This window comes from Mesoplodon densirostris, chromosome 4 (genome assembly GCF_025265405.1).
Source record: "Mesoplodon densirostris isolate mMesDen1 chromosome 4, mMesDen1 primary haplotype, whole genome shotgun sequence".
NCBI lineage: Eukaryota > Metazoa > Chordata > Mammalia > Artiodactyla > Ziphiidae > Mesoplodon > Mesoplodon densirostris.
The window spans coordinates 50,462,623-50,479,131 of record NC_082664.1 but is presented as its reverse complement, the minus strand read 5'-3'; the positions used below and the strand labels follow the sequence as shown (position 1 = coordinate 50,479,131).

General features: G+C 40.3%; 1 protein-coding gene across 2 annotated transcripts in view; it reads left to right on the top strand.

Annotated features, from left to right (window-relative positions):
- FRMD6 (FERM domain containing 6) overlaps positions 1–16,209 on the top strand; it is an 82,413-nt gene extending 66,204 nt beyond the window's left edge. For both annotated transcript variants that reach the window (XM_060096219.1, XM_060096220.1), the window contains exons 9-14: positions 699–767; positions 3,246–3,420; positions 8,146–8,481; positions 9,223–9,354; positions 11,179–11,270; positions 13,259–16,209. In XM_060096219.1, the coding sequence (XP_059952202.1) occupies positions 699–767; positions 3,246–3,420; positions 8,146–8,481; positions 9,223–9,354; positions 11,179–11,270; positions 13,259–13,543 (1,089 nt within the window). In that variant the 3' untranslated portion in view covers positions 13,544–16,209. The remainder of the gene's footprint in view (positions 1–698; positions 768–3,245; positions 3,421–8,145; positions 8,482–9,222; positions 9,355–11,178; positions 11,271–13,258) is intronic.
- The last annotated feature ends 300 nt before the right edge of the window (positions 16,210–16,509 follow it).

The window sequence follows — 16,509 nt, the reverse complement described above, 5'->3', positions numbered from 1 at the left end:
TCCTCTAGAACAGAAAACAACAAACCAAAGATTGGCTGCAGTTCATCACTCACAGATCATTAATATCCAGACATTTTTCTTTGTGTGTCATTAATTTTTATTATTATTTTTTATCATCTGGTGCATCTATAACTGTGGAAAGAAAAATGACTTTTTAATACAGTGACTGACCAGACATTTCAATTTCCGTTACAATTTTCTGATAAAACCTGTCCCTTGAGTAAGTAGTTACCATCATCCTTTTGCAGGTGGGATGGTTTTATGCTACAGCCATCAACAAGGGAGAGAGATGCCTCCCTCTGTGAGACCTGGGAGAATATAAGGATGCCTTATCTTCGATATAGGCAAAATATCCAGTTATGAAAGTCTGAGTGCCTTATCTCATCTCTTGAATGCCTGAGTCTTCTGGACTTTTTATTTAAATTTAGGGATAGGCCAGAAGGGAAAAGATTGCCTTAAAAGGGCAGGTTAACACAGTCACTGAGGAGCCAAAAGCGACAGAATTGTATCACTCCTCTTTTAATTACTGTCTGCATATCTCCAAAGAGAGTTGGGGACCTCTTTCAGATTTTAATTATTGTATTTTAGTTTTCTGGGAAAGAAGTTAGAGCTGTTTTAGAATAGCTGTCAGTTTCCTCAGTAACTCTCTCTGCATTACTTGTAAGAGTTATAAGTAACTCTTATAATTCTTTCCACAGAATTTAGATGAAGAGAAACAATTACTTTATGATTTCCCTTGGACCAATGTTGGAAAGTTGGTGTTTGTGGTGAGTTTAAAATAACTGACTTAAAGTACTCAGTTTTTTGTTTTTGTGGACTTGTATTGTTTTTTGTTTTGTTTTCTTAAACAAAATATTGTTTCAGGCACAAAACTTGATATTTTCTCAAAATTGAAGATGAAAATAGTTAGCTGTCTTATATTCTTATGCATGTGCTATAATTATAATCCTTGCCACTTTTCAGTAGTGAACCTAAAACACAGAGTCTTATAGCAAAAGAAATTCCTAATTTTAATTTGTGTATCTGGTCCCCACCACCCTACCCTAAGTTATTCTAGTTTCAGAAGAAATGTGATGGGAAAAATTCAAGATGAATTCATCAAACAGAATTGTTTTTTAAAATGTACAGCAGAGGGATTAGAAAACAGAAAGCTGTAATCAGAGGGTAAATTACTCTTAGCATGGGGGTTGGCCAGTTCTTGTGGAAGCTAACTTCTCTTGAGCAAAGAATAAAGAGTGATATAAAAAGATGTTTCTATTAATATCTGTCTGTTGAAACTCATCATTATAAAGAAAGGACTGCAATTCTTAACGGGAAAAGTACTTTTACTTTTAGATTATTGAGAATGATACACTTTCTTTTGTTGGAGCAAATTCTTGATTTTTCCCAGCTGTTTCACTGTTTTGTCAGCTGTATCCATTTGGGGGAGGGTTCAAAGAATTACAGTTAATTATATGTATTTCTAGTGGTCGTTAAAATTCATAATTTCACTTTGTTCAGAAATTATTGGAAAAAATACACAAAGAAAGGAGGAAGATAAGGATTAGGACACATGTGCTTCTTTCTTTCCATCAGGAAGATGGCCTATATAAATAAAGGGCTCTGTTGCCAAATAGCATTTGGGCACTGACTCCACATTGCCCTGGGAGTTAAAAGACCTGTTTCTGACTTTACATTGGGCACAGTCCAATCTGATTTCACTTCACTCATACATTAAATGGGGCCTGACCTGCCTCCTACTCACTGGCTCTTTCTCATTCAAGCTCTTTGGGAAAGGAGTGGAGCTATTTGTAAATGAGCAAATTATTACCCCACTTGCCCCCTTCATGTCCCCAATTAAGAAGTAATAAAATACATTTATAGAAATTGAATTCCTTAAGGGCCCTGCACCCAGTGGTTCCTGAATCTAGTTGTGTATCACTCGCATCTGAGGGGCTTATTTAGATTTCCGGGCCTCATCATCCTCACCTAAGAGATTTTTGATTCAGTTGGTCTGGGGTGGAGACCAGGAATCTATTTTGGCAAACTTCCCAGATGATTCTTCTTGCAGCCAGCCCAGCCCTGCCTGGTTGTGTGACCCTGGGCAAATCACTTAACATCTCTGTGCCTTGGTTTCTTCATTCCAAAATGGGGATAATTGACTGTACCCCCCTACCCCATAGACTTGTGAGGATTAAGTGAGTTAATACATGCTTAGTGCTCATTAAGTGTAAGTTATAAGCATTCCAGCATTGAGATCCAGTGTTGGTTCCTTTTAAAATGGAAAGTCAAGAGGTAAAAAATTCCATCCATGTCTGAGTTACACAAACCCATATTGCTTTGCCCTGACTTTAAGTGCAAAGTGACTTTTTGCTTTATCTCTCCTCTCCAGCTGAGAATCACTGTGCCTGGAATATTCCTTTCTGTAGTCCTGCTGCCCTGTTCATTGTCAGGAAAGTTAAAGGAGTTAATAACATTCCATAACTGTAAGGAACTTTGCCAGACCCTCACCCTCAACTTAGAACTTTATGTTAATGATCCCAAACCTAATGAATGAGATTCCTCTACTGACAGAAAGATACTTAGGCTACTTCCATCTCTTATTTCTCCTTCCTGTCTCATCCCTCTAACTGTCCTTCTGGCTTCCAGCTCCCTCTTTTATCCAACTAGAGAGTTTTTCATTTTTCCTAAACCCTAAATAGATATCCTTTATTGTTCACTATCATAACTCCTTGTTTATTTCCTTCCCAGAATTTATCATAAGCTGCAATTATTTTATGTGTTTATTTACCATCTCTCCCACCAGAATGTAGTGACATAGGGGTAGGGACTTTGTCCTCTGCGCTGTTATTTTCTCAGGGCCTAGCAAAGTGTTTGGTACATTGTAAGTGTTCAACAGATAGTTGAATGCATTACCCTTCTAGAATTTGTTGTCTTGTTTACTGAGTTAGGGTGTTGGGATTACATTTAAGGATGCTTTTGTGATGGGCCCTTCTCTTCTCCATTATGTAAATGGCCTGGCCAGCCAGAGAAACCAAAGATGGAACCACAAGACCCTGGCTAGGCACTTCCCTGAATTTTTGGTAATCCTCTGTCCTGTGACGTTTTTGAAAGGGAAAACGGTAATTTATGCTCTGGGAATTTTGGATGGAGCTTTATACATCTATTTCTGAGTCTGTAGTTTTCCTTACTAACGAGAAAATGAAGGGGAGCTTGGCACATCGGACACTTTTCTTCCTGATCTGATTCATGCCTTCCCTCCACAGGGGAAGAAGTTTGAGATTTTGCCAGATGGCTTGCCCTCAGCCAGGAAGCTCATCTACTACACGGGGTGCCCCATGCGCTCCAGACACCTTCTGCAGCTCCTGAGTAACAGCCACCGCCTCTACATGAACCTGCAGCCTGTCCTGCGCCACATCCGGAAGCTGGAGGAAAACGAAGGTCCTGCAGGGTCTCGGGCGGGAAGCAGATGGTGCTTTTGCCACCGGGGGCCCCCTACCCTACAGCTGCCAAGAACTGGGGCTTTAGTCTTCTGAAGAGTGGGACCTGGGGACCGGTGTCTCCAGATCCCCAGCAGTATTCCTGTTTCATCTCAGCACTGTCCCGGAAGGCCCACAGTGCTAGTCAGCATATCCGAGATTATCTCTGCCATTTAGCTACCTTCGAGAACAGTCTCTGTAAGGTTTCCCCACACTTGGCTTGAGAATTCTTGCAGAAAGCCACCACATGAAGGTGCAGGCCAGGGTTTATGTGCATATCAGCTTTTATCTGCATCTCAGAGCTTTGTTTATACACTGATCCACCTTGGTGCTGTTATCCACAGGCTATCTGGAATTCCTTCCAGTGTGATTATTCCTTAGGTTAGAGTGGCAATAAAGGTGGGTCACAGAATGTCTCCAGCCTCTTGTTGACTGCTAGGAGGCCCCACGTCTGGCTGAGCAAGAAAGACAAACAAAGGAGAGAGAAGTTTACAATTGAGGATCTTGTCAGCCAGTCCTGTGGGAGCTTTGCTGAGACACAGAATAGAGCAGTGCCTTTGGGGCTTCAGAGTTCCAGGCCCTGAAAGTGGGGTCAAGTCATGGTGAAGAGAGGAAGACAGGGATAGGGACTTCTAGCAGCAGACTTCAACTTCACAGTATTAACCTAATGGTTAACTCTTTATCTCCTGTGATTACCCTGTTGGGCACACTCCAGCTTCTAATCCCCAAAAATGCTACTTTGCATATTTGGTTTTTTAATGTCTTCGATTTTTTTGCAAACTCATTTTGTAGTAATTCTTGGTAATTCGATCGGATTCGATTTGGGGTATTTGCATGAACATTAGGAGGCAGATTCATATCTTAGGTCCATATCGGAAACAGATTTCAACCTCTCAGACCTCACTTTTCTTATAGAAGTGAGACAAGTACCTGTCCTCTTTTTTTTTTTTTTTTCCTAATTGGAGTATAGTTGCTTAACAATGTTGTGTTAGTTTCTGCTGTACAGCGAAGTGAATCAGCTATGTGGATACACATATCCCCTCTTTTTTGGATTTCCTTCCCATTTAGGTCACCACAGAGCATTGAGTAGAGTTCCCTGTGCTATACAGCAGGTTCTCATTAGTTATCTGTTTTATACATATTAGTGTATATATGTCAATCCTAATCTCCCAGTTCATCCCACCCCCCTTTTCCCCCCCTTGGGGTCCATATGTTTGTTCTCTACATCTGTGTCTCTATTTGTGCCTTGCAGACAGGTTCATCTGTACCATTTTCTCTCTTAACAAACAAAAACCTTATAGAGGTTTGCATCTGATTGATTTCTCTCAAAAGCTGTCTGTCAATTTAAATGAGACCCAGTTTGGAGAAGCCATTGTAATTTAAGTAGTAGTTGGAATGTGAATCATTTTCCACTGTCTGCCACCAAACTGCATCTGTCTTCGGAGAGTGTATTGGCTTCCCCTGCTGCTAGACTGCCAGTTCTTTCCCATGATGACTCATCAGTATAATAAATGCATATACCTCTCTGACGCTGATGTGAAGATTAGGAATTTAAACAGGACAGAAGCGCCAAGAAAGCGTGTGAGAATAGGTAACTTAGGTGCGGAGCCCATCATTTTGCCAAGTTGGCTTCATTCCTAAATGGCCAACTTGGCACCTTGAGAAATTCACTTATTCCAGCAGCTGCCAGCAGCATTTTAGTAAATTCTTGCTTAGGTGACCTTAATGGGAGCCCCTTAGAGCTTGAAAGAATTAACGAACGTCGCCTACAGGTTCTAAAGCAAAATTACATAGAATGTGGAGTTAAGAGGGGAGGGCTTTGTCTGTTATCAGGCATAGCACCAAGTGCATTTGGGAGCTTATGTGAGTAGGGGCAGTGAGGGAATGATAAAGGTGCAGATTGGATCTTTTACATGGATACATATAGATAGATTTTGCAGGGATGGCTTTTTTTCCTTTACATCTTTAGTTTTCTCTGCTTAGAAATCCCTCCAGATCTGAAGAAAACCTGAAACAGTTTCTTTGGACTTACCTTGGCCTGAATCCAGTTATCTCACCCACACTTAAGGACTCCATCATTTTAAACAAAAAAAGCTATTAACATTAGCCAAAATCACAGCATGAGAAGAATTTATATTTTATTAATTAAATTTCATCTAGAGTCACCTTGTCTGAAACACTGTTTTCTCATTTTATAGTAAAAATGTTCACAAGAATCTTACGGTATTTAGAACAGATGGATAAAAAATGCTTTCTGTCATTAAAAATTTTTTTCACCTCAGCTTTATTCAATAGCTAGGGCTTATTCTTAGGTCTGTGTCAAGAGGGCACATTGACTGCATTATATTATAAAATAACATATGAAAAACTTGGTGGTCTGTGGGCTTTTACAGTAGAGGGAATAAATAGAACACTGACACATTGATGATTTGCCCTGTTATTACTAGGGGGTGAGAGGTTGCATTTTGCATCTCTTAGAATAAATTTCAGAATTATTTCAGCGTTTCCTTCATTTTTTTTTTTTTTTTTTTGCGGTACACGGGCCTCTCACTGTTGTGGCCTCTCCCGTTGCGGAGCACAGGCTCTGGACGCGCAGGCTCAGCAGCGGCCATGGCTCACAGGCCCAGCCGCTCCGCGGCATGTGGGATCTTCCCGGACCGGGGCACGAACCCGTGTCTCCTGCATCGGCAGGCAGACTCTCAACCACTGCGACACCAGGGAAGCCCTTGTTTTCTTCATTTTGTAACTGATTGGTGTGAAGCTTCTTAAATGTTTGCAGAGGGTCTAAGAGATAAAGCACGATGACAGGAATAGAAGACAGCACATGGAACACCAAGGCTGCGCTGACACATTGACAGGAACTAATTCATGCTAGGCTCCTATTAGATAGAAAACAAGTTGGCAAAGTGCTTGTCTTCTAGTGACTATGCTTGTGAGTATAGAATAACTGTAGTTGATTCCAAATCTACCAGAAATTTGGGAATAAAAGGGCTATTTGTAAAGAGATAGAAAAGCTTTTAAATTATTAGATCCACAATTCTCAATTGTCTTAGAACTCGAACACCATATAGGACTTTTTTTTTTTACTTTTTCTCTTCACTTTCCACCCTTCCAAGGGCCACATGGCTATTGTATTGAAACTAAAGTGAATAGAAAGTATGAGAATTTTGCAGACCCCTTTAGTTCTTCATCTTCATCTTAACTCCTGTTGCCTTCAGAAAATAGGAATCATTAGAACCCAGTCTAACCCTAAAAAATGGGCTGTAGATGGATGTACTTTGGTTGCAGTGAGGTGTGTGTTAGGCTCTGATGTCTGGTTCCAGTCTGCCTCTGTGTGGCTACACACACTCACCTTTATGTGTTTCAGCTCGATTCCTTAGAATTGACATGAAAGGGCTGAAGCCCAGAAATGTACACACAGCCTTCTCCAAGCATTTTTTCCATTTTGCATCCTGGAATGCATATTTTTTCTTCCTGCTGATGTTCATTCCCTCTCTGGGGAAGCCTGTGGTGATTATACTTCAGAGCTGGATTCAAACATCAAGAGTGCAAGTATTTTTACTTAACGAAGACACAGTACAATTAAATCCATTAACAGGCCCTTGAGAACCCAATTAGTCTAGTAGTCAGCAGTTTCTGAAATAATATCAATTTAACATTCCCCAAATGCACTCTCCATTTTTAACATTGTTCTAATGTGTTATTTCTCATCAGTATTAAAGATACAAGGCAGTTTAACTCTTTCTTTGTTTTAAATTTCTGACCTGAAGCACAAAAATAGTATGATTGTATCAGTTGTACACCTGTAGCTCAGTTGTAACTTTGTGCCTTTATGTAATGGTTAGTTTAGCATTGGATAAAAGGGACTTTCCACTATTGTATCTTTGCTACCTTAAAGAGGTGTACTGACACGTTAAATCAAAGAACAGTTTTATCAATCAGAGGCTACATGAGTATAAATTATCAAACCAGTAGTGATTACTATGTGTTCTTAATAGATGGTAAAACCTCACTGACTCAGCCTAAATGGAGAAAAGCAATCTTCATCCATGAAAATCTAAATTCTAGAATTTTTTGAAAGGAATTCTCAGAAGAATAATTTTATTTTAAATTGTCTTCAACAGTTAGAGCTAAGCTAACAATGGCCCAAATTGAACAGATGAACAAATCAAATGAAAGGCAATTAGCATAAGTATATTTATTGAACCATTTCTGTAGCAGTCATTTTGAAATTATCTGTGGGGAAGGACCAGATTTTTAAAAACTTCTAATCCACTGTGGACTGATACTTTTGCAAAGTTCAAAATCACATTTGTGGATGTCCTGGCAATGTCAGATCACTTTGAAAGTTTCTAAATGTTTATTCTCAATTCCTGAACTTATTCCACTGTGGACCAATAACAGTTTGCAGACAAGAAGTGATCTGCCATCTTACACTTTGAGTAGCATTCTTCTATGGTGTTTGAAGCTTTAAAACTTTGAGTAGTTAAATACTCGCCTCATATCTATGGTACTGGTTTTTATTCATTTTGCAGTCTTCTTAAATTGAGCTCCTATCAGAATTATGAGCACTTTCCACTCACTTCTGAATGTGAAATTGTACTTGTTCTTGGCTTGACCCCAACTAATCAGCTGTTCCTTCTGCCTTGGTTGAATATAATGACGAGCTGTCTTCCTCACCACACAGAGAAGAAGCAGTACCGGGAATCTTACATCAGCGACAACCTGGACCTCGACATGGACCAGCTGGAGAAGCGGTCCCGGGCCAGCGGGAGCAGCGCGGGCAGCATGAAGCATAAGCGCCTGTCCCGTCACTCCACCGCCAGCCACAGCAGTTCTCACACCTCAGGCATCGAGGCCGACACCAAGGCCCGGGACGCGGGCCCCGAAGATGCCTACCCTGGCAGCGCCATCCACCGCAAGCTGAAAACCTGCAGCTCCATGACCAGCCACGGCAGCTCCCACACCTCCGGGGTGGAGAGTGGCGGCAAGGACCGGCTGGAGGAGGATTTGCAGGACGATGGTAACCTGCCCCCGAGGCCCTCTGAGCTAACAGTGCTGACCTGTCGCCTGGGATGCTCTGCTTTTTCTCTTCCAGTTTTTTTGCATTATTGTTTCTGTAGAATTGATGTAGTAATAGAGAAGAAAGGAACACAGCATTTGGCTGCTTAACCCTGTGTTAAGGAGATACGATCAGACCTATAGCCTGTATCAGCCAAACTTAGTACTTGTGTGCATCTTTTTTAATTTTTCTGTTTCAAATAATCGCTATAGCATTCAGGTTTGGGATTCCATTTAAGAAAAACTGCAGAACATACGTGTGCTTACTCTAGAATTCACGTGGATATCAAGTCAAGTCGCTAAATGCTGAGAGAAGTCAGCTGTGGGTGATGGGGAGCTTCCTGCACTACTCATTCTGTCCTCGTCGACAGTCTGCTTTGGCATGAGGCAAACGACCCATCAGTCTCCTTGGGCCCTTCGTTATTACAGCATGCTAGTACAGCTTTTCTCTTTTCTTAGAGAGAAAGAATAATTGACAGTCAAATCATGGCATTAGCAGACATGAAGATAACACAGCAGTCCTGTGAAGAAGAGAAGCAGCATCTAGTTGAGAGTTGTCGCTAGGGTTTCCTGTTGTGGAGTCTCATTAGCAGATTTATTTTTAAATATGAATAATTAAATAACCTCCCTCAAGGAGTGGCTATGAATTACAGTGGCCATTTCCCCTTATGTCACTAAATGTCTTTTCTTTCTTCTGTGTCAGAAATAGAGATGTTGGTTGACGACCCCAGGGACCTGGAGAGGATGAACGAAGAGCCCCTGGAAGTCAGCCCAGACATGTGCATCTACATCACAGAGGACATGCTCCTGTCTCGGAAGCTGAATGGACACTCTGGTGAGCTCCCTCGGGAAGGTCCTCTCCTTAGCTAGTGGGTTCAGAGGATACTTAATAATGTAAGAAACCTAGGTAAGAAAAACAGTACAAATTGTTTAGATAGTATGATCTCAAATTATAAAAATGTTTACATGTATATAACAAAATATACATAAAAATATTAATAGCCTTTTCTCCGGATGATGGGGTTATGGATGTTTTTATTTTCTTCTTTGCATCATCCTAGTTTGCCAAAATCTCTACAGTTTGAGCCCATTGTTTTAAAACCATGGAGCTAAGATTGAGTAGTGACGTAGTGTACTGCTCTATCCTTCATTCTTATGGAAGTTTGGCAGGAGTCTGTTCAGTGTTCTGAGCACCAGGCTTGATACTGAGTTTTCTAGGGCTGGTTCTGGGTTTTGGAGCAAATTATTTACAGGCAGAAAAGGGCACATTTACAAGGAAATTCAAAAGGAACCATACCCAGTGCCAACCAGTGCACTAGTCCACATCTTCTTCCTATGAAGATTGACTCAAAAGTTTAAGGCTTTTTAGAAGATAAGGAGCTTTCTAGAGAAAGATCTTCTACTCAAGCACTTTGTACCAACCCCCAAAACATGAGTGTCATCTGAGAATAATTTAAACTGTCTACATGTAAACCAAGAATGTACATATATCATTTTTTAATTGAACTAATCATCAAACAATACACTCTAGACACTGAATTATTATGAGACCCTTCTAAAGAGATAGAATACGAAAAGTCATTTCTGTAGGTTACTAGCAGTGGCTGAATAAAAATCACCTTACTTACTCAAGGTTCTTTTTTTATCAGGTGGAAATGTGCTTAAGCCATTTAGCCTTAGGGCTCTGGGCCCTGACCTATTCACTTGCTCCATCTGTTTGCAAGAAAAATATGAGTGGTCTTCACTTACATCTCCAGTTCTCATTGACAATTTTACCTTCGAAACATTTTTCCTGGGTGCTTTATTCCCATGCCACAGTCACTTAGGGAAGTGTCAGCCCCTGGATTTCTGTTTCTGAATTATCAGTTTCCCCGAGCACTGGGGTGATGAGGAGCTCCGTTGACCTCAGAGCCCCAGAACTGACTTCTCACTGTGGCCTCCCATTTTGGTGTCTCATGGTGGGATCTGCTGCAGGAGGCCTGTGCCACGGTGTTCCCGCTGGCCAAGAGGAGCCTCCGGAACACAGTGTGTTCCATATGCTGGTCCTGGACCTAGCCCTTTGTGAGCGTTTGCTCTTTAGTTGGATGGGTGCTAGGCTCAGCGCCATTTTAAGGAGCAGACAGACACAAGGACACACAGACACTGGCCAGGACACACAGCTCCTTAACTTACCTGAACCCAGTTCCCACCCAGATCTGTGTGACTCCACAGGAGGCCCGAGCCCCGCACTTACCCACTGCTCGTCTAAGTAGAACCAGACCTAGAGCTGTGTCCAGGTTAAATTCAAAGTCAGTGTTGTGTGGAGAGTGGGGGGAGCTTTAGGAGATACAGTAAAGAGATTGCTTTGCACCTTCAGCGTTTGTGTTCATTCCTAACTGCATCATAAATAGCTTAATTAAAAGTTTATTTTAGGAAATGCAGTTTCTAACCTCCGTCCTGTGCTCTAACCCCGCATATATCTCACTCCTCCTGTTCACTGCAGCACAAGGAGAGAATGTGATCCCCCCCTGGTCGTCTGCTGCCAAAGGGCCACAGTGAGATGTGTGGGCAGTGGTTAATAGTTGCCCCTTCCTTCTTGGTAGCAGTATATGTCAGATGAGTGGCAAGAGGGATGAATAGTTTGAAGTCTTCACTGGTTTTCCTCTGCGTTTCACTTTAGGGTTGATTGTGAAAGAAATTGGTTCTTCCACCTCCAGCTCCTCCGAGACGGTGGTCAAACTTCGAGGCCAGAGCACTGATTCTCTCCCACAGGTATGGAAAGGATTGAAATTTTAAATCAGCAGCTGAAGGTATAGAAAATTTTAAATAGGAACTTACATTTATAATTACATAAATGAGCAGAAATTTAAAACCTTAATGAAATGATTCCTAGTAGATACATACATTCTAGTTTTAGTCTGAATTTATGTCCATTTATTTTCTAGTTCTGTTTATCTTTGAGTTGGGTTTTTATCTGGATAAACTATGTACTTTGTTTCATACTTTATGTGGGTGGGAAGCCTCTAGTCTTCAGGCTTCAGGTTAATTCTGGTGTGTGTATGTGTGTGTGTGTTGATCTCAACAACTGGGAGGCTAATTTTCTCGTCAGGTGTGTTGTGGTAGAAATGTTTCCACACTCTAATTATTCCATTCAGATTGAATTTTCAAACTATGCTAAGCTAGAGCATTTGATAACCCATGATCACTGGTTAGACTATTAAACTATCAGAAGATGTAGATAAATTAAAATACACCATTGCAGCATTTCGATATAATCTACTGCTGATATTCACCTCTGTCTCCAGGGAAGCACTTGGGTGCTCTCTGTCTCTTGTTTTTTTCCTTCTACATGTGTTCCTCTTTTCTTTCTTTCTCTTGTATTCTGGCAATCTTTGCCTCCTATATTTTTCTCTCTTTCTTCCCTTTTTTCTCATTTGTCCTTTTTTTCTTTTCCATTTAAGTAACCATAATGTGAACATGACATTTTATTAAATATTCTTCTGGGAACTCCAATGAGTGATATTTATTGCAGTACATGTAGCTGATGATTAGGGCTACAAGCTCCAGGGTCAAACTGACTGGGTTTGCGCCCCAGCCCTGCCAGTCAGCGTTAGCTCTTACTGTACATGAACGTTTGTGGGGCACAGCGAAGGATCAGCTTCCACATCTACCAGATGGGAAGAGCATTCGCGTGCCTGCCTTGATGCTTTGTGGTGATGACCTGATGAATTCTATGTGAAGTTTCGGTGGAGCCTCAGAAGACGTCAGTACAAGGATCGTCATCTTCAGGAGGCTCTCAGACCTGACCCTTCCAAGTAAAATGTTGTTGAGCTCAGGCTCTGTTCTTTCTTCCTGGTACTTTTGCCTCCAGCAAAAGTGATATCTTACTCTAACAAGGCTGGCCTTTGTGGTTTCAGCCGCAAAAGTGGATTAGAACTGTAATGCCTCGTTTCATTAAGTAACCATTAAGGATCTTCCATTCATGTAATTATTGGAACCATTTTTTAACCTACTTATATTTTCAGCTGGAACCACCTCTTGGGATAATGAGTTCTAAAAGTCTGCTACCTGCTGTGTGGAGCATTTGTCAGAGTGTGACCTCTTGCCGTGTTCGGGAGCCCACCTCTTTATCCTGGGGCTGTCTCACAACATTTGCTATACCAAGAGCACTTCATGTTATTTTTCTACCCAAGAATTCTGGCTTTTGAAAAAATAGTTTTTTAAACTGTTTTTCTTGAGTAATAATTGGTTTGTTTTCCCATTTCTTATTAAAAGAATAACAGACCTCAGCATGAGAGTGTTGCCGTGCTGAATTGCCATATCCTCATGGAAAAACCGAGAAACAGTATCTTTACCTCTGCAACCTGATTTTAAGATAACTGCTTGGTTTCTGAGATGCTAGAGACAATTGGATTCACATTGCACTGACTTCCCTGTGCCTTGGGTTATTCATCTGTAGAGGAGGGAGAATAATAGCACCTGGCTCACAGACTGATGGGAAGATTGAATGAATTCTAGGGTCTAGCACATATTAAGGGCTCAGTAAATGCTAGCTGCTATTATTGGTGGCGGTGGTAGTGACGTTTTGCCCCACAGGGCCTCAGGGCCCACAGACCACAGATTGGAAACCACTTCCTAACATATAAGGATTCCTTAATCTTTTATGATTTTGCAGCTTCTCTCTGTACAAGGCAAATAGTGCTAAACTTTAGCTTTAGTCTATGCTCTTAAAGTTGTTTCAACCTTCTCTTGTCTTATAGACTATATGTCGAAAACCAAAGACCTCCACCGATCGACATAGCTTGAGCCTCGATGACATCAGACTGTATCAGAAAGACTTTTTGCGTATTGCAGGGCTGTGTCAGGACACTGCTCAGAGTTATACCTTTGGGTGCGGCCATGAACTGGATGAGGAAGGGCTCTATTGCAGCAGCTGCTTGGCTCAGCAGTGTGTCAACATCCAAGATGCTTTTCCAGTCAAAAGAACCAGCAAATACTTTTCTCTGGATCTCACCCACGATGAAGTTCCAGAGTTTGTTGTATAAAGGACGTCTATGTGCAGCTGTACAGACAGCCTGCTGTTCGCTAGAGGCTGTGAAAGCCATGGGTTCTTTCTTTACCTATTACTGTGCCATATTTTCTTCACCCCAAACATAGCTCTTTCTTTATAATATTTGCGACAGAAATAAAAGCTGAGGGACAGTTGCACTTTAAGTATTACATAGAAGTAAAAGGACTATAGAGAATGTACACCAAGACAAGTGCCCAGAAGTTCACTGATCCTTTGGAAGGAAATGTGCTTTACTGGTTACCAAGCCTTCAGAATATCCAACTGTGGTGTGTTTGTTCATTGTTTTGTTTCCCAGTTCAGTTATGTGTAACACTTTTTTTTTTTATCATGTGAAAGATGTTGTTGGGTTCCTTTGTTTGCTTGTACATTTTTTTTTTCTTACCACTCCCTCATGAAATGCCGGTGGTTGGAGGGAAGAGAGAGAGAAGAGGCTCTCATTTTTTAATAGAGAGACCATCACCTACTCATTGCCATTGCCACCCCACTGGGGCTGTACCAAAGTGAACACAAATGAAGCAGTCAAAATCCAGCATGCCAAAGATGCCTCCACCAGAAGGGCAGCCCAGGGCCAAGAAGATGTGAGTCAAGCAATAACCAAAAGACTGTGCACGCCATGATGCTTTGTGATTCCTTTACACCTGGTCAGTGCCACGTCATCCTCCTGCTCTTCCAGAAAGCTCTAGGACTCAGCTGAGCCCCTTGTCCAAGTAACGGATCAGTTGTGTTCATGCCATAATGAATTTTGTGGAGTTTCCAAAACCTGTTTCTGTTAAAACTGTGGAAATGTCTTAAAATATGTCTGTACTGGGTGGATTTTTTCTTTTTTTAATCAACAGCAAAGTATGGTCATGCTGGTTTCTGCTTAACCAAAATACCCTAACTATACGTACATGTTATACATATGTAAATATATGAGACTGTGTGTGTTTATATGTATTTAAAGCTTACTAACTTTTCATTTTGGCTCCCATGACTATCTCATATACATGGTCTTTCTTGTTTGGTACAGAGGATACGTCATCAAATGAATGATGCCTACAGACAATCAGTTGATAGATACAGAGTTAAGAACGACTGTTTTCTCATGTGTCTTTTGCCATAGTTCTCAGCCCTGGTTGCATCATAGAATTATCTGGGACGCTTTAAAAAAATAACAATGTCTGGGTCCCACCTTGGATGAATTAAATCAGTCTCTTGCGGTGAGACCCAGGTGGAATTGAATTGCCTCTTCTTTTAAAGTTTCCAGATGGAGCTAGTATGTAACAGGATTGAAAACCACCGATCCAGAGGATATCTTTTTCATTAATTTTGAAGTATACAGAAAATGTTAGTGTTTGAGAAAGAACTATTTTTAAGACAGTTACTGCCACTGCTGTTAGGATATATAATGAAACCAAGTCAAGAGATTGAATTAAGTAACCTTTAGATGTACAGTAACAGTGTTGCTCACACTTCAGGAAAGTACTTTAGCACAATGTCTTTCTATGAGATGTTTTTAATGATTTCATATTTTACAACATTTGTTTACCATATTTTGATATACCATTTTTTCTATCTACCAGGTTTTATTAAAAAAACTATATTATTTTCTAAAGAAACAGTCATATTTTTATACAAAATTAAGCTTTCAGGTAACAAAGAAGTAGACTTAGGGTACGGCAGCACCTGCAGTGTTCCCCATGGATGGGAGTCAGTATTATAAACACATGGAGAATGAGAACAAACTCCACCTATACTGTCCCTAGCACGCCCCTGCCGTGGACGTAACAGGGCAGTGTGTACACACAAGCCTGGTCAAATTGGCTTAACTTGACACTTTAAAAGGAAAAAAATTCTATGACATTCTATAGTCATGAAATGATTTTGCTTTTATGAAATGTTTGAAAGAACCAAAGTTTCAGGTATCAGAATGTATAAAAGTATCTCAATCTGTGTATAAAAAGGTGAAAGTATGAAAGGATCATCTAATGACCATTTTACTTATGTCATTAAATAATCCACCATTTCTTACAGATGCTTAAGAGACAAATCCTAATGAAGTTTGACTCTAAAGAGCCCAGCTCATAATGTGGTACATTTCCTTAGCTCCTAGTGTTTCTTGTTTAAACATTAAGAAAAAATATATTTAATTAAGTACATAGTGCTTTATACTTTATTTTCTCTCTACTTCAAACAGAATCAGGTCTTTAGGGTTTTTCCAGCATCGTTGGTGGTTTTGCACACCCTCTTTCTAATTGCATTTATGAATAGTCTTGTGGGTTTTCAAAAATGAAACATGCTAAGGACATTTTTGCTTTTTGATCCACTGTTTGCAGCAGAATTATATATATGTATGTGAAAATCCATTTTGAATATCTACCTTTTTGTATTTGGAAATTGTTTTAAAAATAAAAAAGGAGAAGTATAAAGCTGTTATTTATTCTGCATTTGTTAATATCCATTGCTAGTCAGTATACCGATTTGGTATATATTGCCTCTATACATCTACATTTGTATTTGCAACAATGAACTTTATATCTACATAAACTGTAAATAATCCTTTCTGTGAAAGGATCATCATATCAAATGATACCAAAAGTGTGTGAAAAAAAATGCATTATTTTGTAATTATTCTTATAGGAATTTCATGGTAAGATTAGCAGTCAATAAAGTTACTTTTTATTTGTCTTTAAAGTGCCTTTTTTAAATTGAGTTCTCAGTTATGCAACAGTGAATGTTCTCTTTTTGTTCTTCTTTCCTATAATAGAGCACATTAAAGGACAACCTGGTAGAATTCTGAGCAAAATGGCCCTTGTGGAGATGATGCTAATAGCTGATGCTGAGCCCTGCCATGTGCCACATCCTGCTCCACGTGTGTTAGAAGCTCATGTGTTAACTCATTGAATCCTTGTATTCCCATAAGGCAGGTACTATTATTCTTCTCAAGTTAGGGATGAAGGA